Source organism: Lygodium microphyllum, chromosome 1, assembly GCF_053477565.2.
Source record: "Lygodium microphyllum isolate KBCC chromosome 1, Lygodium_microphyllum_v1.1.10, whole genome shotgun sequence".
Lineage (NCBI taxonomy): Eukaryota > Viridiplantae > Streptophyta > Polypodiopsida > Schizaeales > Lygodiaceae > Lygodium > Lygodium microphyllum.
The window spans coordinates 99,597,433-99,618,522 of record NC_141135.1 but is presented as its reverse complement, the minus strand read 5'-3'; the positions used below and the strand labels follow the sequence as shown (position 1 = coordinate 99,618,522).

Here is a 21,090-nt window from a genome sequence, read left to right as displayed (position 1 = left end):
TAAGGCTTTCATAGAAGTCAAGTGGATCACTGCTTGTACACCAAGAAGGCAACAGATGGCAGCCTGATTATCTTGGTTTTGTATGTTGATGACATGCTGATTGTTGGCAGGGATACTCATGCCTTGGATTCATTGAAGCAAAGTCTTCATGGCAGCTTTAACATGAAGGATCTGGGTGATGCAAATCACATTCTTGGCATGCGAATACTCAGAGATAGATCTAAAGGTTTACTCTATCTATCTCAGCAGGAGTATATCTCCAAAGTTTTGCAGCATTTCAATATGGAGGGGAGGAAAACAATTGGGATTCCATTGTCTCCATATGTGAAACTCAGTGCAGAGGGCAGCCCTACATCTGATGATGAGAAGGCTGAAATGGCCAAGATACCATATGCTTCAGCTGTTGGCAGTTTGATGTATGCTATGGTTGCTACACGTCCTAACATTGCTTTTGCAGTGGGAGTGGTTAGCAAATACATGGCAACCCGTGGCAAGAAGCATTGGGATGCAGTAAAAGATATTATGAGATATCTCAAAGGCACAAATGAGTTATGCATCTACTTTGGAAAGCAGAAGGCATCTGTTGTTGGTTTTACGGATGCAGACTATGTTGGTCATGCGGACTGCAGGAAGTCCACTTCTGGGTATGTGTTTACTTTTACAGGAGGAGCGGTCTCTTGGATCTCTAGGCTACAAAAGTGTGTTGCATTGTCTACTACAGAGGCAGAGTATGTAGCTACCACTGAGGCATGCAAGGAGGTTTTATGGCTTTCACGTTTGGTGGAAGAGCTTGGCATGACAGAGTTACCTGTTCTCCATTGTGATAGTCAGAGTGCTATCATGCTAGCACGGAATCCTGTCTTTCATGCAAAGACAAAGCACATACAGGTGAAGTATTACTTCATTAGAGATGTACTTGACAGCAAAACATTGAGCTTGTCACAGTGTATACAAATGATAGCTTTATACATACTTAGACTTAGCTGATTCTTTTCTCCTCTTAAGGCACATTGCCTTTAGGTGGGAGGTTGTTGGGAATAAAGGGCCATCGTGCCTTTTATATGTGCACGGGTGTGAATACACCCTTAGCACATTGTACTTTCATACATATATCTATCTAAAACCTAAAGTGGTACACTCTTGTCATTGTACCAAAAAAACGTGTTCACTCTATGCTCTCTCACACTCTCTTTGTCTCTCTCACTGCGCGTAATGACTATTTGCCTCGATCTCCGTGCCTAATCGATTCCTTTAATTTCTTAGCTGAAATTAAAAATAAGCACTAGCACAAATCTTTGGCTTGCAATTAGGTGCCTCAAGCCCACCAAATCAAGGGATTGAGTAGTATCACAGCAATGGAACCATGTAACTAGTCTTCCTCCACGAATAGGGTGGTAAATAACCTGATTAAGAATTGTTTACAGCAATTAACAAATTCACAAAACTGAAATGCACACTTTACCATATGATATTGGACATTGGACATCCTATTGGCCCCAAACTTGGCGCATCTTTCGGTATTTGTTTATCTTAATTGAAGAAGAAGTTGATGTACAATGGGATTCTTTCAATTCCTTTCGATATTCCAACTTCCCTTGCTCTTCAAAATGACCAGCAAGTCTTTAATCTGATTTGTCCCTTGATTTGGGCAATCAATTGGCCTTCACCCGCTTTGATGGAGATGGAAAATGCCCCAAATTCAATTATTTGCTGGTCCCTCCACTTGAATAGGCTAAAAACAGCTTCAACCCTGTCCAAGTCTTGGAGCTTCCAATTTTTAGTATGCTTCACAAGGTTGCTGCTAAATCCTAATTTCTGTTCTAGATTAGGGTTTACAGCAAAGAAATCTGAAATTTCTCAGCCTTTAGTGATCTCAATGCTACAATCTTTGGAGCAAGGATGTAGAAATGTTAGGAGATGAGAGAGAATGCTCAGAAGAGAGAAAATTTAGACTTTTTTCGCAAAGAATTGAAGAAAATCTGTCATTTATTACTGCTACCCTATCTCAACAGCTTGTAGATGCAAAGAACTGAAGAAAATCAGTCATTTACTGGTGCTGCCCTATCTCAACAGCTTGTAGATGTTGTCACCTGCTGTTGATTGGTCTTCTCCTGCCCTTGGCTGCCTGAGAAGATCCTCCAATGGCTGCAAATCAGACCACCAACATCTCCTCTCTCTCTTGCAGACTGAATACTCTAAAAATGCCTCTCTCGAGTCTCTAAAGACGTTTTTCAGTCTTGCATGGGGATTTTTGACAAGTAGCAGCGTTTCCAAATGGTTTTTCTAGCATTATCCATAATTAGATATTAATTTTCAGTCTTTAAATACCGAAAATTAATCTAATAATTATTTCGGTGCCCTAAAAATTAATCCAACTGGCCAATAATTAAATTGGCTTGGCAACTTCCATTCCCAAGTGTCTTTGCGCCATCTTTGACCATCAGATTGGCATTAGGTATCATCAAACGTCACTTCTCTAGTGTCACCAACTGACACTCATGACCAAATGAATGACCTAAGCCAACTATTGGCACCAGATACCTCCAAGTATCTATGCGGCATAACTTATAGCAACTTTTGCCTTTGACATCTCGTGATTTCCTCGAGTCTCGAGCTCGTAAATTTACTCTAATCCCAGTTACGCTTCACATATGCAACATTTACTTAACCATGTGATTAAAAATTAATCGACATGTTAAGTGAGGTTTTGAAAATATATGTCCTCGTAATAGTCAGCATCCTCCATCTCCAAGCAATGTCACCATCTCTGTTTGGTTATCTGGAGACCTTCTTCCTGCATGGTGTCATCATTCCCACCTTGACGTCAGCACTCTCCTTCTTGGCCTTAGTGTTTAGGCACTTGACATCAACATCTTGAGCCCAAGGTATTTATGTTTTGCAGCCTGGGGACATCCTCTGTATCTAGCATCATCATCCAGCACCTGGCCTTAGCATTTGGGCTGCTCTCCCTTCATTTGACAACTCTAACATACTCTAGGATTTGGGTTTGCTGTCGAGGCCATCTTCTTAGCATCTTGGGACTGCGCTTTGCTCCCTTGACAGGTGGTGATCATCTTCCTCATCTCCGACGGCATCAGAGGACTGCGCTTCGCTCCATCGACAATTGTCCTTCATCTGCAAGTTGTTTCAATAGCCCACTATCCAAAGGACAATGTTTCGCTCCCTTGACTGTGCATATTCCCACAGATGCTACCGCTTGATTCAGATAAAACAATGCAGTCATCTTTTGAGCTTTAGCTCTATTGTATGAGCATTTCTTCTCATAGGATAATTCAATGCATCATTAGCGTGTTCTTCTTGTGTTTCTAAGTTTCTCTTTTGTCTCAATATTTTCCGTACACACATTGTGTTTCCCCCCGCAAATCCTTCTGTCTCTCTGGTCTCTTGGTCCTTTTTTTATATGGCATCAAAGCCAGAGGTGTTCTGTGAGCCATGAAGATCCTCTGCATCGAAGAAGGCAAAGACAAGTTGTGGATTCGGCATCATCTACTGATCTCCCCCCTTCCAAAGCGTCACCAGGAGACAAAGATGCCCTTCTCTTTCTCTGACTTCTCCACAAGTAGTTGGACAAACCACTGGGTACTCCTCTTCCGGGATCGCCGAACCTCCCACAGATGCTTGTCCACATGGACCTTTGCTCCCCATGCCACCGGAGCATATACATCTACCCCCCAACATGCATTGTGCCACGTCTCCCTTCTGGACCACACAGTGTATTCTTCACAACCACCACCCACTTCAGTCATTCCTGACCCCTCTTCTTCTGTCACTCCAATACTCTTTCCTCTCCACACCACTGCTGCCCATACCCCTATTGGAGGACATGATAGTTCATGGCCACCCTTCCTCTTCTCCTTCAAGCGTCCTATTCTCATCACCTTTTAGGCTACATTTGAAGGCTCCACCTTGCTCACATCATCATCTAACAATTGGCGACTTCTCTCTCCTACCTAGTGCATCAGTCTACTTGCGTTTGGGTCTTCTCCACCTAGCGTCATCTTTCATAAGCTTGGCATCAGCATCCTCCATCTCCAAGCAATGTCACCATCTGTGTTTGGCTATCTGGAGGCCTTATGTCGCCTAGCTTGGCGTCAGTACTCTCCTTCCTGGTGTCAATCTTTAGGCGTCAGTACTCTCCCATCCTCTCTCTCTCACTCTTGAGTCTTGTTCTTTCAACTTTACCCCAATCCTCAAGCCTCTCGAGTCTCTCTCTCTTTCAACTTTCAAGACTCAAGTTTCAAGAGTCGAGAGTCAAGCGTCAAGCGTCTCTCTCTCTCTCTCTCTCTCTCTCTCTCGGGCCTGTATCTGTCATCAGCACCATGACTCATGAGAAGCACGAGGTCTTCAATTTGCATGCGATCCATGTGAAGAGGGACACAAAGAAGTCCAACTCCCACCATTGGACATGCAAGTATTGTGGGAAGCACTATACAAGTGGTGCAACTCGGCTTCTCTAACATCTTTCCAAGACGAGAGGCCAAGTTGTTCCATGCAAGGAGATTCCTCAAAACATTGCAGAGGAGATTCTCGTCAAGATGAGAGAGGGATCCACAAGAGGAGGAGAATGTGGGTTATCGGCACCAACTCCTATGCCTACTAACGAGGAACCATCAAATGTGGGCGTATCTTCAACCAACGCGGGAGAGGCCTCTACCATTGGTGGTGGGGGCTCCACATCTACATCTGGCTTCGTTAAAAGACAAAGAGTGGAGGCTCATGCAATGCCGGAGAGAGACAATGCTCTCTCTCTCTCAAGCTCCCGGTCATGTATATGGATCGGTTGCCTTTCTTAGAGAAAGGCAACGGCTTGCAGACATTGAAATTGCACGCACGGTGATTGAGTGTAATCTTGTATTCAATGTCGTGAAGCAAGAGCAATGGAAGAAGATGGTAAAAGCCATTGCCAATGTAGGTCCATGTGAAGGATGGGGACAAGTGTCACATACAACGACATGAGGACGAAAAAGATTAATGAAAAGAAGAGGATTGCTAGAGCCCTTGATCCTATTTGGGCCGCATGGATAAAATATGGTTGCTCCATTCTCACCGACGGATGGAGTGATCGTAAGAAACAGGGCATCATGAACATACTCGTCTCATGTCCATTCGGCACTTACTTTTTGCAGGCCGTAGATGCTAGCAAGAGGGGGAGGAAAACGACAAGCGCATTCATCTACCGCCACATTCGACAAGCTATCATTGAGGTATACATTGCCTTTTAAATTTGTTTCACTTTCTTTCATTATGATCATTGATTTATGCATAACTATCTATCTCTCTATTCTAATTTCTCTCTAATATCTATCTCGATTCTCTCTTTCCCCCAGGGCCCCAAGTCCCCCAACCCCCGTCTCTCTTCATTCTTGAATCTTAAAAGTTGAAACTTGAAAGGCTCAACTCTCTCTTTCTCTCTCTAAATCCAAGTATTGTTAGTATACTTGTAATTTGTAATTTGTGGTTATAGGTGGACCCCCCGAATGTGGTGCAAGTTGTTACCGACAATGCATCAAATTGCCGGCGCATGGACCATTTGCTTAAGGCCGAGTTTCCCATGATTGTGTGGACTCCATGTGTAAGTCATTATTTGGACTTGCTCATAGAGGACATTGGAAAGCTCAAGTGGGCAAAGAGGGTGGTCCGCAAAGCTACATCAATTGTCACATTCTTCACAGTAAAGGTAAAGGTGCTTGTGATATATGGTGAGCATAGCATACTGGAGTTGAAGAAGTCTTCTTAAACTCGTTTTGCTTACATGTGGGTATTGCTGGAGCACCTTTATGAGGTGCGGTCCAGACACTGATATCCACTATATGAAATGAGTGGAATGAGTATGAGACAAAGGAGGCTAAAGCCATGCAGTGCTTGTGTCTTAATGAGCAGTTTTGGTAAAAAGTTTGTGTTATTGTCATTGTCGTGACTCTCTTTTATAGGGTGTTACGTATGAGTGATTGTGAGGGGTCCACCATTGGTAGAGGCACGTGCTTATACAGTGATCACAGAGATACAACATGCACATGTTTTAGAGATAGCAAAGAGGAGATGGGCATGGATGCATAAGCCCATCCATGATTTTGTTGCATTGGTATATCCGACCTACAAGTGACTGGCGGTCATGGATGATAGAGAGTTCCGTTTGGACTAGCTTGCTTATTTGACTCGTGTGGTCCTTGTGGATGACCACAATGCAGTGTTGGAGGAGCTAGGATGCTATACAGATCAGAGAGGGCATGTGGCTTTTCCTTCTCCCACTTGTTGGAGGAGAGAGTCGCTTGTGAAGCCTTTATTTTGGTGGCAAAACTTTGGATACACATTGGAGACCCTTTAGCCCATAGCCATGAGGGTCCTTCCCCAGGATTTCTCTTCAAGTACATGTGAGAGAAACTGGAGTGCCTATTCTGTCGTTCACACAAAGATTCGTAATCGGCTTAGCACACGGTAGTTAGAGCGGCTAGTCTATTGCCGCACTAAGTTCTAACTTATGCATGATGAGAGCTATGATGAGCCTAGGTAGTTCAAAGCAGGTAAATTTTAAACACTTAACCATAAAATTTTAAATTTGTTGTTTTAAACTTTGAACTTTGAAGTTTATACTTTACAATTTAGACTTTAGCATTTACAATCTTACGTGCATCACTGCATTGTGTAGGTGAATGTTGATACATTCAAGTTGACAAGCAACACTCTTTTGAGTGTAGATCAAGAGGTGAACGAGGAGGAGATGATTTTTACAGAGCTCTATAGAAAGCTTATAGTAGCAGATACTCATGACACTCGCAATCAGCGTGCTCATGGACAAGGAGTTCAAGTAGGTGGTAGTAGAGGCATGGTCATTCGATGCCCTCCAACAAGGAGGGGTGGTTCAAGTGGCTTGCAGACATATATAAGGTGGAGCTCTAGTAGCTCACATCCTATGCCTCATGATAATATCCCCCCCTTGCCTACACAACCGCCACCTAGAGAGCCATCATTTGATGATGATGGTACCTCATTAGTGAGAATGAGTGTGTCTCATCATCCAATGCCGAGGAGTCATCTTTAGACTTTCTGTCAGATGGGAGAGGATCGAGGTGCAGCTGAAGTGCAGTAGACAGTGTGAGAGTGAGAGACAGAGTTGAGCACGACACCCAATGCAATAGTACTGAATAGAGTGTTAAGCTGAAAGTACAAATGATAACCCTTATACCTTAGAGTTATAAGGGGCTGTTCACACCCGAACACAGTAAGTGCCCGTAAGTGTGCACCACAAGCACATACAAAATAGTACACATAATCTGGGGGAAAAAACCTCTCCTACCGAGAGTAAAAAGTGCCCCAGTGTCCTAGTGATCACCCGCACACTCCCATATGAGCGTAGGCGTAAGTAAGGCGTGTGAGATACCCAACAAACCCCCCTGGAGTGAAGAGTGATCAAGTGTACAAGGATCATCCGCCACCAAAGGGCGTCAAATTCAAAGCATCGCGAAATGCTTCAAATTTGTCTCGTGGAAGAGCTTTGGTGAAGATGTCTGCCACATTGCTAGTGGTAGGACAGTAGACAAGGCTGATATCACCTGCATGTAGCCTCTCTCTGACAAAGTGGTAGTGAATCTCTATGTGTTTCGTGCGAGCATGAAACACAGGGTTCCGTGCCACTGCAATGGCACTCTGACTGTCAGTATATAAAGGAGTAGGCTCCGTAACAGATACATCCAAATCAGCAAGTAAACGTCTAAGCCATACGCACTCAACTGCAGTAGTGAAGGCTGCCTTGTACTCAGCTTCACATGACGACGTGGCAACAGTGGATTGTTTCTTGCTAAGCCAAGAAATGCATGACGAGCCAAGAAAGAAACAATTGCCACTAGTGGAGTGACGAGTATCAAAATCACCAGCCCAATCAGAGTCACTGTAAGCATGTAACTGCAGTGGTCCCCCCTTGGCATAAAGCAATCCAAGAGCTCTAGTACCCTGCAAGTAACGAAACACACGCTTCACAGCTTGCCAATGCGACATACGAGGCTGATGCATGTACCTGCTCAAAACTGAAACGGCAAAGTGTATGTCTGGCCGAGTGTGGCATAGATAGATGAGACATCCCACTGCTGGAGCATAAGTATGGATATCAAACAAATCACTGTCATCATGTAATGACAGTTTGAGCCCAGGTTCCATGGGTGTACAAACTGGCTTGCAATCCTGTAAGCCAAACTTCTCAAGAAGTTGCCCAATGTACCGTGACTGACATAATCCAATGCCTCTAGCATCATGTACAAACTGGATGCCCAAGTAATAGTGCAAAATACCCAAGTCAGACATGTCAAAAGTTTGCTGTAAATTATTTTTGAATGCTGAAATCTGATCAGCATGTGTTCCAGTGAGCAAAAGGTCATCTACATATAGACACAAAATCAGCATGGATCCCCCCTCTTTATGTACATAAAGGGTAGACTCAGATGGGCTGTTTACAAACCCCTGACTAAGCAAGAAAGCATCTATCTTTGCGTACCAAGCTCGTGGAGCTTGTTTCAAACCATATAGAGCTTTTTTCAGCTTGCATACTAAATTTTCTGAGCCTTCAACTGCAAAACCAATGGGCTGCTGTACATACACTTCTTCCTGAAGTTCCCCATGTAAGAATGCAGTCTTTATATCCAGCTGATGCACTTTCCAACCAAAATGTGCAGCCAAGGCAATCATAGACCGAATGGTCGTCATACGGGAGGTAGGAGCAAAGGTCTCCTCATAGTCAATGCCCTTTTTCTGTGCGTAGCCTTTAGCTACCAGCCGTGCCTTGTACTTATCTATGGATCCATCTGCATTCCTTTTCAATTTGTAGACCCATTTCGTACCAATGGCACGCTTGCCAACTGGCAAAGACACCAAATCCCAAGTATGATTCTTATGAATAGAATCCAATTCAGCTTGCATGGCTGCCATCCAATGCACACTATGTCGTGCATCCTCAAAACATTCAGGCTCCTCATTATCATGAGTACATGCTGCCATAACAAACTCCATGGAATGTGCTGAATCATGCAGTCGAGTTTGCCTTCGAGTACGACCAGCCAAGGGTGTTTCCAAATGACTATCTCTCATAGTCTGCGTGTACCATCTAGGCACCTGTCTTGCTTCCTGACTGTGTACAAGTTCCTGCTGAATTTCAGTTTCAGCAATGTGCAGATTTACTGCATGTTCCATAGGAGCAGCTGGCTGAACATTAGGTTCATTTGCTGAAGTACCAGCTGAATCACCAAATGTGATGGGCAGCAGCCCTTCAAAGACATCACGGGCAGCCTGATATGTATCAAAACCAGCCAAGGATAATTCTGATTTTTCATCAAATACAACATCCCTGCTGACAAAAACCTTCTTGGTCACGGGATCATAGAGTCTGTAGCCTTTGCTTTCGCTGCTATATCCCATAAAGATGCATTTTACAGCCTTGTTGTCCAACTTCTTTCGAAGTACCTGTGGAATATGGGCATATGCAAGACACCCAAAAGTACGGAAGTGGCCAACAGAAGGTTTGCGGCTGTGCCAAGCCTCAAAAGGTGTGACGGTTTTCAAGGCCTTGGTAGGGCATCTGTTCAAAATGTGGCAAGCGCACATGACGGCTTCCATCCAAAAACTATGAGGCAAACTCTTTGCCTTCAGCATACATCTGGCCATCTCCATGAGTGACCGATTTTTCCTCTCTGCTACCCCATTCTGCTGTGGAGTATATGCAGTAGTGTACTGATGGATAATGCCCTTCTGCTGCAAATAAGAATTCAGCATAGAGGACATGTATTCCCCCCCTCGGTCCGAACCGAGAGTCTTAATCTTGCAACCAGACTGAGTTTCCACAAGTGCACTGAAAGCCAAAAATGCATCATACACTTCTGACTTCTTTTTCAAGTAGTAGACCCAGCAAAAACGTGTAAAGTCATCAATAAATGTTACAAAATAGTAACAACCACCCAATGACTGTGTCTGCATGGGCCCACAAACATCCGAATGCACAAGCTGCAATCTGGCTGTTGCTCTAAAAGCAACATCACGGGGAAAAGAGAAACGATGCATTTTCCCCAAAATGCAACCCTCGCATAAATGCTCAGGAGGTCTCTCCAAGAGAGGTAATCCATCCAACATCTTAGTACGCTGTAATAGCATCAAGCTGCCATAGTTTACATGCCCCAAACGAGCATGCCATAACTCTGCCTCTAACATAGCAGGAGTAAGAGTGGATGTCAAATATGCAGACTGATCTACTGAAAGAGCATCCAACTCATATAACCCATGACACAGAGAACCTGTCAAGACCAATGTCATGTGTTCCTTGTCACGGACCATGCAACGGTCATCATCAAAGGTGACCTGCAAACCACAACGTGCCATAGAAGAAATGAAAAGCAGATTCTTCTTAATGCCAGGCACATACAAAGCATCCTGTAGGCGGAGAATAGAGCCATCAATGGCTGTAAGCTGAATTTCCCCAATACCACGAACAGGGTATGATGCATTATTAGCACACTGAACAGACTTCCCAACGGGAGGTGCACCAAGAGAAGCAAACAAATCTCTACGAGATGTGATATGCCGTGAAGCACCACTGTCAAAGAACCAAGTGTCAGCATCTTCTGTAGAGCTAAATGCTCTATCAGCCCAAGAGACATCATAACTGCAAGTGTAAAAACAATAGTCCCTGTCTGCAACAAAGGACGCGGACTCACTAGCAGTGGAAGGAGCTGCAGAAACAGACATCCCTGACTCCTTCTTCTCTTTGGCGATGCGCTTCCTGCACTCAGTGATGTAGTGGCCAGGCTTCTTGCAGTAATGGCATTTTCCCTTCTTGGCTTGCGTGCCCCCCTGTTTCTGACTTGTCTGTGAAGTGTTACTACTACCAGAACTCTGCGAAGCATTTTTCCCTTGGCTGTTTTTACCCTTCTGCCTTGACATAAAAGCCTGCTCAGAGGCTATACCATCCACACCACTGTTCCGTCTAGTTTGTTCCTGCTCTAGAAGCAAACTGACAAGCTGAATGAAAGTGATGGGCTCTTTCGAAATCCTCATAGTGAGGTTCAAGGCAGTATGAAAAGCCAAGTAAGAGGGAGGCAGTGAATTCAATGTCGTAGAAATCAGCTGCGCATCTGAGTAGTACTCATCCACATTCATGAGTTGCTCCCGCAAGTCCTGAATTTTGTTGAGATGATCCTGCATAGAATCACCCTCATTCATCTTTAGAGTCTCTAGCTCTTTCTTCAAGAAAGAGATGCGAGTCTCATTCTTTCCTGCAAACATCTGCTCCAATATCAACCAAGCTTCTTGTGAAGAAGCTGCTGAACGAATATGAGGAATGATAGAACGCTGAACTGCCAATGCAATCAGCGACATAGCCTGTGCATCCCGTGTATCCCAAGCTTTCTGAGCTGCAGTTCTTGGGGGAAGTGGCTGAGCGGGCTGAGGTGGAGGGGGCTGAGGTTGCCCTCTTGCACGTCCTCCTGGAGGAGGAGTAGCGGGAGCCACAACTCCCGGTCGTGCTTCCTCTCCACTGACATAATCCCACAAATTTTTGGCCACTAATACATTCTTCATCATGAAAGACCAAAGGGAATAATTGTTCCCATCCAATCGGTCTTCCTTGGACACATAGGTGAATACATCTCCTCCCTGATTTGCCATTATTTCCCAAAAGGTAATAGAGCAATGTCAATGCAGTACGGGCTGGAAATCTGCAAATTTCCAGAAATTGCAGCAAACACAAGTCTGCAATTAATGTGCAAAGGGTACTCTGTCAAAAAAACTGTCACTGATGCACGCTTCCCAAGGTGCAATTAGTGCTCAGCAGCACTAAAACATCAAAAGCCCCAAAATTTTCTGCCCAAAATTTCTGTCACAAATGTCTGTTACAAAAGCCCCAAAATGTGCATTCAATGTGTCACAGACAGACACAGCACGTTTCCCAATGCTGAAAACTGAACCTGCTGTTCAGCACGTTTCCCAATGCTGAACCTGAACCTGTTGCACGAACTCCTGTGTAAAAGAAAAGTGCAGAATGTTACCTCTGCGTGTTGACGACGGGCACGATTCCCGAGATAATGACTTCTGGGTACAGTCGGACTGACGCACAGGTACAGGCGTGCAGGTCCAGTGACACGCGCAGGCAGGACTGGGCGCGCGCTGGGCAGAGGAGGCGGTACCCAGGACTAGGTGGTGGAGACAGGTGTCGCGCTGGCAGCTGGAGCTGACGGCACAGACTAGCTCAGCGCAGGGAGGCTGCGCAGGCAGGACTGGGCGCAGGGGCACTCTGGGCAGACACAGGGCAGAGGACTCGCTGGGCAGAGGTGGCAGCACGCAGGTACAGGTGGCGCGCTGATTGTTGGAGCTGCACGCTGGGCAGAGGAGTCGTCTGGTGCTGCGCGCTGACGGACTGAGCAGGAACAGGCGGCTGAGGCAGAACTGGCGGGGGCTGCAGACTGCAGACTGAAGACTGCTCTGAGCCGAGCTCTGATACCAAATGTCAGATGGGAGAGGATCGAGGTGCAGCTGAAGTGCAGTAGACAGTGTGAGAGTGAGAGACAGAGTTGAGCACGACACCCAATGCAATAGTACTGAATAGAGTGTTAAGCTGAAAGTACAAATGATAACCCTTATACCTTAGAGTTATAAGGGGCTGTTCACACCCGAACACAGTAAGTGCCCGTAAGTGTGCACCACAAGCACATACAAAATAGTACACATAATTTGGGGGAAAAAACCTCTCCTACCGAGAGTAAAAAGTGCCCCAGTGTCCTAGTGATCACCCGCACACTCCCATATGAGCGTAGGCGTAAGTAAGGCGTGTGAGATACCCAACACTTTCTTGATGAGCACTCAAATGATTTTGATGATGATGATGATAGTGATGCCTCATCAAAGATTCATAGGTCTCTCTCTTTTTTGTATTAGATATCCACTATCATTGTATCCACATGCATGATGCCACTATGATACACTATCTGTAGTTTTATCGCATGTTTTGCGCAGCCCATGTGACCGCAATGGTCACTCTCATGCATTCATCTTATTTTGTAATGAAATGGCTATTTCCACTTTAAACATGTATTCTATCATTTAATGATTTATGGATTTTGTTATTTAAAAAATCATCTTTTTTTTTTTCGTACTAATATCGTACCGTACCTTATAAAATCATAAGGTGCCATTTAGTAACATATTTTATCGTTTCGTACCTGACAACTATGCACTCTGTGTTTCTCCCTGCAAACCCTACTGTCTCTCTAGTCTCTTAGTCATTCTTTGGCAAGGGTGGTGAGCAGGGATGGGGGTGGTGTGGGCAAGTCAAAGAGTGGAGGTGGGGATCGGGTGGATTATGGAGGTGGAGGGGTGTGATTGTACTCTCCGGGGGGGAGGGGCTGTTGTGGGGACCTCACAAGCAACTGGGGTTGGATGATAAGGGGCAAGCACATTGTTCAAATGCTAGCTTCGCATTGTAGATTTGACCCATAGGTTAATGGCATGATTACACCTTGCATCCATACAAGCGTATATGTACATATTTTTTTCTTTTTGCCTTTTCTTATTTTATCCTATGCTCTATGTGCGTGCATGTGTGTGGTGTACGTGTATATATGTGTTTAATACGTGTGTATCTATTTGTGTGGTCTCCTAAATGTGTGTCCTCTCTCTTCCTCTCATTTCTCTCCATTTATTTTTCTTTCTCCTATCTCTCATCTTTCTTCACCTCATTTGTGTGCAATGTATACATGTGTATATATGATCTTTATTTCAGCACCAAAACAGGATTATTACCAAACATTCCTAGAGAGTGTCTATCTCCCATAAGCTAAACCCTGATTTGGGAGGGTCCACACTCTGCCCACCTGTCATTCATTGCAGGTTCTCCTTTAGCTGGTGCCTACTTCACCATTGTCTACACCCCTTTGTGGCAGATATCTCAGTTCAAGGTGGTGACCGGCCTTCCATCAGTTCGTGGCAATTAGTCTTCAGGCTCTTGACATTGCATCTGCTGCATGCAGCAGTTTTCCAGCCTGTCCACACTTGTTTCGAGCCATCACCATCAGTCAGAGAGCCTCCAGATCTTTCTGTTTGCTGTTGCCATCAAATCTGCAACTGCATTTTCAGTCTACTGCAATTGCCTACTCCTCCATTCTGCAGCCAGCTGTTGTCACCTTCATCCTCTCGACTCTTCCCAGGTTGCTACCCACTATTCGAAGCAGCCATTACTATGTTCATCCTGGTCCATGCACATCTGCATTTGCTGCTGCTAATCACATCCAAAGACTGCCTACTGTGTTCCAGGATCCATATAGATAACAACAAACTTACAAACTCTCCAGCTCATCTCTTTACCTGAGTCCTTCAGAGACAAGAGTTCAGGGTTTTGTATTCACTTTACGTAGTGTGCTTGTTGCATTGAGCATTGTATGTATTCATTGTTCATTCATCTTCTGTGTTCATTGACTCAAAGTTACTCTTCACCTTTCAGTTCTATTATCACATTGTGTTTTGTCATACATTTGTGTTTATGTTTGTGTTCAAGTATTTCTTTACATGGTATCAAAGCTAGTACTCTCTAGAAACACTTAGGCCCATGATTAGAAAGCTTAACATCAAAAACAGAAACTCTCAAAGGAAAGATGACTTCGAACACTTCCTTACTATTTTAATCTTGCAAGCAGCCCATGCTGAGAACCAAGCAAGAGTATGCTGCACAACTTACTCCATGAGATTCCAACCCTATCAAAGAAACTACTAACTGCCATGGCTCTTATCAGCTATCTCAGATTTCACGAGCGGAGTACAAAATGATTTTCATGCTTGCCTATTGAAGGCACACATAGCTCTTTCCCTTTGGATGTTGTGCATAAATCTAAAGATGTTACAGGCACATCGAAGCCTTCATCGTGGATGCATCCCCCTATTAGAGAAGGAGACATTGAGTATGATTCATTCTTTCAGTCCAGAGAATAAGTCCTAGTTTCTTGACTATCGGAAGAAGGACCAATTCTTGTATATTAACATACATAGAGGTGGATATAAGACAAAATCAAGTACATCCTCTTTCAACTTTCCTTCTTTGAGTTTTGCTTCTCATAGGCTGATTGATGTTGGTTCTTCATTTTTGTCTTCATCGTCAGTTCAATTTCAATTATTGAATTCACAAAATCAATCTAATGCATTTGCACCATCATTCCAAATCCCACCTATCTGGACATCCTCTTTCAACTTTCCTTCTTTGAGTTTTGCTTCTCATAGTCAGATTGATGTTGGTTCTTCATTTTTGTCTTCATCATCACTTCAATTTCAATTATCGAATTCACAACAACAATCTAATGCATTCGCACCATCATTCCAAATCCCACCTATCTCGCCCTTTTCTTTTGCTACATGATCACCCACATTCACACCTTTCACATCATCTTTCACCATTCCACTTGTTACACTACACCACCATTGGGGAGATCTTCAAATATAGGCACTTCACTTTCTTTAGATCCTTCGCTTTTTCTTTTCTAGGTGGTGGAGACTTATCCTCAAAATTGAGCACTTTTGGGATATCTTTCACATGGCTCACCCACCCATGCGCATGCCCCCTCCTAAGTGCTAACTACTTGGTATTGTAATTTGTTGGCATGGCAATGCCTAGTGGACTATCCAGTTAGGTCACTCTGTTCAGCTGAAAGTTGAGAAAGGATCCTATTCATACCTATCTATCCTCTCTCTCTTTTCCCTCTTATACCTCTTATCCTTCCTTTCCAATTCCTCATGGTTTTAGCTCCTCATTTGTATCAACTGAGAATGTGTTTACTGACAAGACTCGGTTTCATTGCTTTGTAGTCCAAGGGTTTTTGTTGAAGCGAGGCATCAACTATGAAATATCTTTTCATTTATTGGTTTCAATGGCTGCGCACAATGGATGGCCAATCTATCAAATGGATGCCAAAAATGCCTTCCTAAATGGTTATTAGGAAAATGTGGAGCAACCTACCGGTTTTTCTCTTTCAATTTTCAAACCATAAAAATAAGGTTTTTAGCTTACAAAGGCTCTTTATGGACTAAAGCAAGTACCACATTCCTGATTTCATGGGATGGATGAGTTTCTTCGAACTCAGGGATTCCATTCTACCCCTATGATCCAAACTTATATGTCAAAACAAATATAAAGGCACGGCCTTGTTTGACCTTTGAGATGATTGACCTCGGTTAGTTATCCTAATTTTTTGGGCTCATGGAGATAGGTAGACATGGGGATGAGATCTTTTTATCTCCATAGAAATTCGCTCTTCAATTAGTGGACCAATATTGCACCGATTAGACACATCCTATGGCCGTGCCTCTTAATCCTACTCTGAAGCTTTCTAAGGATCCTCATGGGCAGCCCTTCAATGAGCACACCTATCAGTCTATATAAGGGAGGCTTCTTTGATCAGTACACACTAGGCCAAATCTTGTATTTTCAGTTTCATTGCTTGGTCAATATTTCAATGCACCAAAAATATCACATTGGATTGCTTGTTTGTATGTGTTGAGATATTTTAGATGTACTTATTATGTTCCCCCTGTTTTGTCCACCTTGGATGCATTGAAGGCAGCCTAGGGGAGCTCTTGCTCCAAAGCTCTAGCAAACCTTCACTTGCACAGTGGTAATCCCAATATCTTTGAAGGGCTCTCCTTTGGTAATCCCAATGTCTTTGTTCGTTCTTTCTTTTTTATGCCCCATCTTTTAGCACCTTAGACAATTCGATGTTTCAGGTTTCTTCCACTAAAATCTTTGCTACAGCTTGGGGTTGAAAATTGAAATTGAGGTTCCTTGTGTATTTTTGCAGGGTTTTGACTCCATTATGATAGACGGCTCCCATCTTCCATTCCAGAAGAATTTGGAATTGACAAAACGCATCACAAGGGCTGCTCATGCAAGAAATATATTGGTGGAAGCAGAGTTGGGAAAATTGTCTGGAACTGAGGATGGCTTAACAGTTGAAGAATATGAGGAAAGGCTTACAGATGTGACACAGGTATGCGTGTCCTCTTATGCTAGATTAGAACTTTCTTCATGGCCTTTTGGTATACAGGTACCAGCTTTTCTATTAAAGCTTTTATGTCATGCGTTCATATTCAACATGGAACTGCCAGTTGGAAGGTTCAACCAAAAATAAGTCGCTTTGTGCTTTGCAGGCAAATGAGTTTTTGAAGGAAACTGGTGTGGATGCTCTAGCTGTTTGCATTGGAAATGTTCATGGAAAGTATCCATTGACAGGACCAAAATTAAATTTGAAACTTCTTGAGGTTGGTCAAAATTACATCAGTGTGATCCTATAATTTGTCCTCAAATTGATCTGACTTATTGATTATCAGTATGATCCTATGATTTGTGCTTAAATTGATCTGACTTATTGATTATCATATCACATAATCAGGAGCTCCAGCAAGTGGTATTGCAGCACAATGCTGTCCTTGTTTTGCACGGAGCTTCAGGTCTGCCTGCTGACTTGGTGAAAGTAAGTGACATTACTAGTACATTACCAAAGGTGCATTGAGATTTTGGATGTGTATGATAGTCAAATCCGGAAGCAGAGCTCTGCACGTAATTAATTAGCAGCTATTCCTAGCTGCATGGATGGCCTGACATCCTACACTTCAATATTGCCCATTAGCTTAAAGAGAGTGTATCAAGGTCATCACAAGCACAAGCGTAAGGGGATCTTAGAAAAATTCATTCAATGAACACATTGTTAGCGCTAGCATCCGTTTATGCATGTAGAAACCAGAATATTTTTAAAAATTTAATACGATGGTTTTTTTTCAGGATTGCATCAAGTTTGGTGTTCGCAAGTTTAATGTGAATACTGAGGTGAGGTCTGCTTATGTGGGTGCTCTGAAGACATCAAAGGGAGAGCTTCTTGATATCATCACTTCTGCTGAGGATGCAATGCAAGCAGTTGTATTAGACAAACTGAAGCTGTTTGGCTCAATTGGAAAAGCTCCTGCATAAATGCTGGTCAAATTCCAAATATGCCTGGTCTCAGGGTGGCTGCACTTACGTGGACTTTGTCTCCTTTGTGGCTTTTACCTCTGCTTTTGATCCTTATTCATCTCCATTTTGTCCTTTTCAACAGTTGACTCCATCTAATTTCATCATTCTTGCCATGAGGAATTCAAAGCTGTTGCTTACAGGATCTAAGCCCAAGAAAATTTCTTGTACAACAAAATTGGTACTCAGGAAAGAGAAAGGCAAATACGACATAGGGCATACCCAAGATTTTTTAGCCCATGTGAATTCTTCATTTTTCCCATCCGAATCTCTAAACTATTGTTTAATGGGGAGAACCATAGTGAGAGCATCTCAACTACTGTCCTAAATAAAATGTGCCAGATCATATCACTCAAGGTCAATCATGGAAGTACAGGGGCTCAGCAGCATGCCTGGAGCAAAAAGTGACTACCTTACATGCATACATAGCCTATCCTCGTAGTCGAGGAAACAGCAGAGAAGCCAAGTTTGGATGAATATCACTGCATCAAGGGTGAAAAATTGGCTATGATAACCTCGTGTGACAAAAGCAGCATTTGTCAAACATCACAACTACTGTTTCATATAGCAAATTGCTTAAGAGTTACCTGCCTAAAACAATATGTGCAAATATAGTTATCACCGCCAGAGAATAAAGCTCGACATTTCTTGGTTTCAAACAACAGAAAATTCTATCAATAAGTGCCTTAGAATATGTTATCCTGAGGCAGAGTACAAGATTAGCCCTGTAAGAGATTTCAAGATATAGCAAATATATCACAAAAATGGAAAGTCATGTACAAGGCCTGAGTGAATAACCAATCAGGTGTATAATGCTACATCATATGTGACTCAAAATGAAAGAAAGTGCTAGAATCCCAGATCCTGATAGAAGCATCTCTTCTCATGGTCTTTGAGCCACCTTTCAGCCTCTCTGATCTCTTGTAGAGAGAGTGGATAATATCTGTCCATATCTCTCCCTCTAATGGATATATCCAGTAAATCTATAGCATGGATACATCTAGGGGTCCAAATGAACCGAGCATCATATTGGCTATCAGCTCCCGTTTGTGCCAATGTCCCTTGTTTGACTTTTTAAGGGCTAACCAGAATTTAGATAGTCTGACTCCCTTGAACATCCTCAAAACTGCAAGCAAGGCTTTTGTATGTGACCCTAGCTTCTGTCCCCGACATCACTATCATAGTTTGTGTTGTACCATGAAATACTATTCTAAGGCCTCTCTTTTTCTTTAATTTTTGACAGGAAAATTCTGTCAATAAATCCTCTTGAGACAATGTATCCCAAAGAAAAATATAGTATACAGAAAGCCCTGTAACAGACTTTCAAAACCAAAAAGTATACAACAAAAGGGGGAAGTCTATTATAAGACCTGAATAATAATCAATTAGGAGGTCTGTACTGCCAGACCATATGTGGTTGACGGTAAAATGTCCCAGAATCCCATGTCCTGGGGAAAGCATTTCTCTGAATAGTCTTTGAGCTTCCTTGTATCCTCTCCAAGTCCCATCTCCCATGAAAAGGATGGATAATGTTTGTTCACATCTTGGAGAGGGTCTCTACAGTGGATATATCCCAAAGATCTATAGTGTGGCTGCATCTGGTGGTCCACATATACTAGGAAATGAAGTAGCTATGGACTCCCATGTATACTAATATCTGCAAGTCTACAGTGAAATTAGGGCTCTCCTTCATACCTATTAAGCCTTGGGGCAATCCCACAAGCAATGCCTCTTAAGTCTCCTCTAGCTCTCCACATCTAAAACAAGCAACTGGACATCTATCGTACCAAACTGCTAAGCTAATGTGTGCTACCAACCAGAGGAAAAGTGTGATCTTCCTAGGTCGAAAGCTATCATCCTATCTCCTTTAGAAGGCAGCCATCAGTATTGTAGTTTATAGAGTGGGATTTTTAAGCAAACATTTGGTTCGATGAATGATAATCTTTTTGCAAATACCCTATCTTCCTTTTTCCTTTTCAAAATGTTGGTCAATATTTAACTTTTTATTATATTATAAAATTCTATCCTCACCTAATAATATGGGTTGACTTGGCAGCCCAAACCAATAAATCAAGCTATTATGGCAAGAATAATTTAGTGTCTACAAAATGAGACCCAATTGCTTTATAATAAAGGCATAAGAACAGAAATTAATAAATTCAATTACTTAGTGTGCATATGATTTGTATCCCATCTTCGTTATACTCTTAGAATGTACTTGTTCCCTGGATTTGGTTCAAGTTCAAATTGAAAGTTGTGTTTAGTTTAACAACTAAAATGTGGTTATCTAACACACTGCATAATAGTAGCAAAACAAGCTATTATCCAACTATAGAAAATAACTCTTTTTCATAATTCTTAGGGCAAGATGCAAGATCATTGCTATTTTCCCTTCATGAAGACGAAAAGACTTCTCCCATATATGTGATGATTACAATCAAAAGCTGTGTGTAAATAAAAAGAAAACCTTGCACTACCATTCCAATTTTCAAATGGAATCCATAGGGGTTCAAAACTTGGAATTGTGGGATATACCTTAAAATAAACACCAAATAGAGTAGATGAAAGCAAAAACCCTTGCTTCACCTTGATGGTACTATCCATTAAACTTGAAAGCCATTTTGAAGCGTGTATTCTCCCTATCATTAACTCAATGCCAAAATCTTGTAATCGCTACATCAACCAAGCATGGAGCACCATGTCAAATGCTTTATGAAAATCTATAAAGCAACAATAAAATCCTCTTTTCGTGTGTCCTCCCCTTTTGTATGAATGCTCTGAGGGTCAATATATAATTGAGCGTAGTAAAACCTCTCTTGAAACTTGTTTGCCCGATACTCTATACCTATGTATCTCTAGCCATGTGCTCAACTCATATTGTAGAATGTAGCCATATATATTAAGTTTTGGCCAATCATAATCATCCTATAATTTTTTGACACCATAGAATCTATACTTCTAATAAAGCTATACATGAGTTATTTTTTACTAGTTGGATATTAAAAATGTACATCAATAAGAATCTCCTATGCATTTTTAAAATGCTCCCAAACAAG

General features: G+C 42.7%; 1 protein-coding gene across 1 annotated transcript in view; it reads left to right on the top strand.

Annotated features, from left to right (window-relative positions):
• The window catches only part of LOC148041451 (ketose-bisphosphate aldolase class-II family protein), a 241,123-nt gene extending 221,021 nt beyond the window's left edge, over positions 1–20,102 (top strand). Inside the window, exons 39-42 of the mRNA XM_087679716.1 lie at positions 16,830–17,018; positions 17,179–17,289; positions 17,421–17,501; positions 17,810–20,102. Of these exons, the coding sequence (XP_087535842.1) occupies positions 16,830–17,018; positions 17,179–17,289; positions 17,421–17,501; positions 17,810–17,995 (567 nt within the window). The 3' untranslated portion in view covers positions 17,996–20,102. The remainder of the gene's footprint in view (positions 1–16,829; positions 17,019–17,178; positions 17,290–17,420; positions 17,502–17,809) is intronic.
• The last annotated feature ends 988 nt before the right edge of the window (positions 20,103–21,090 follow it).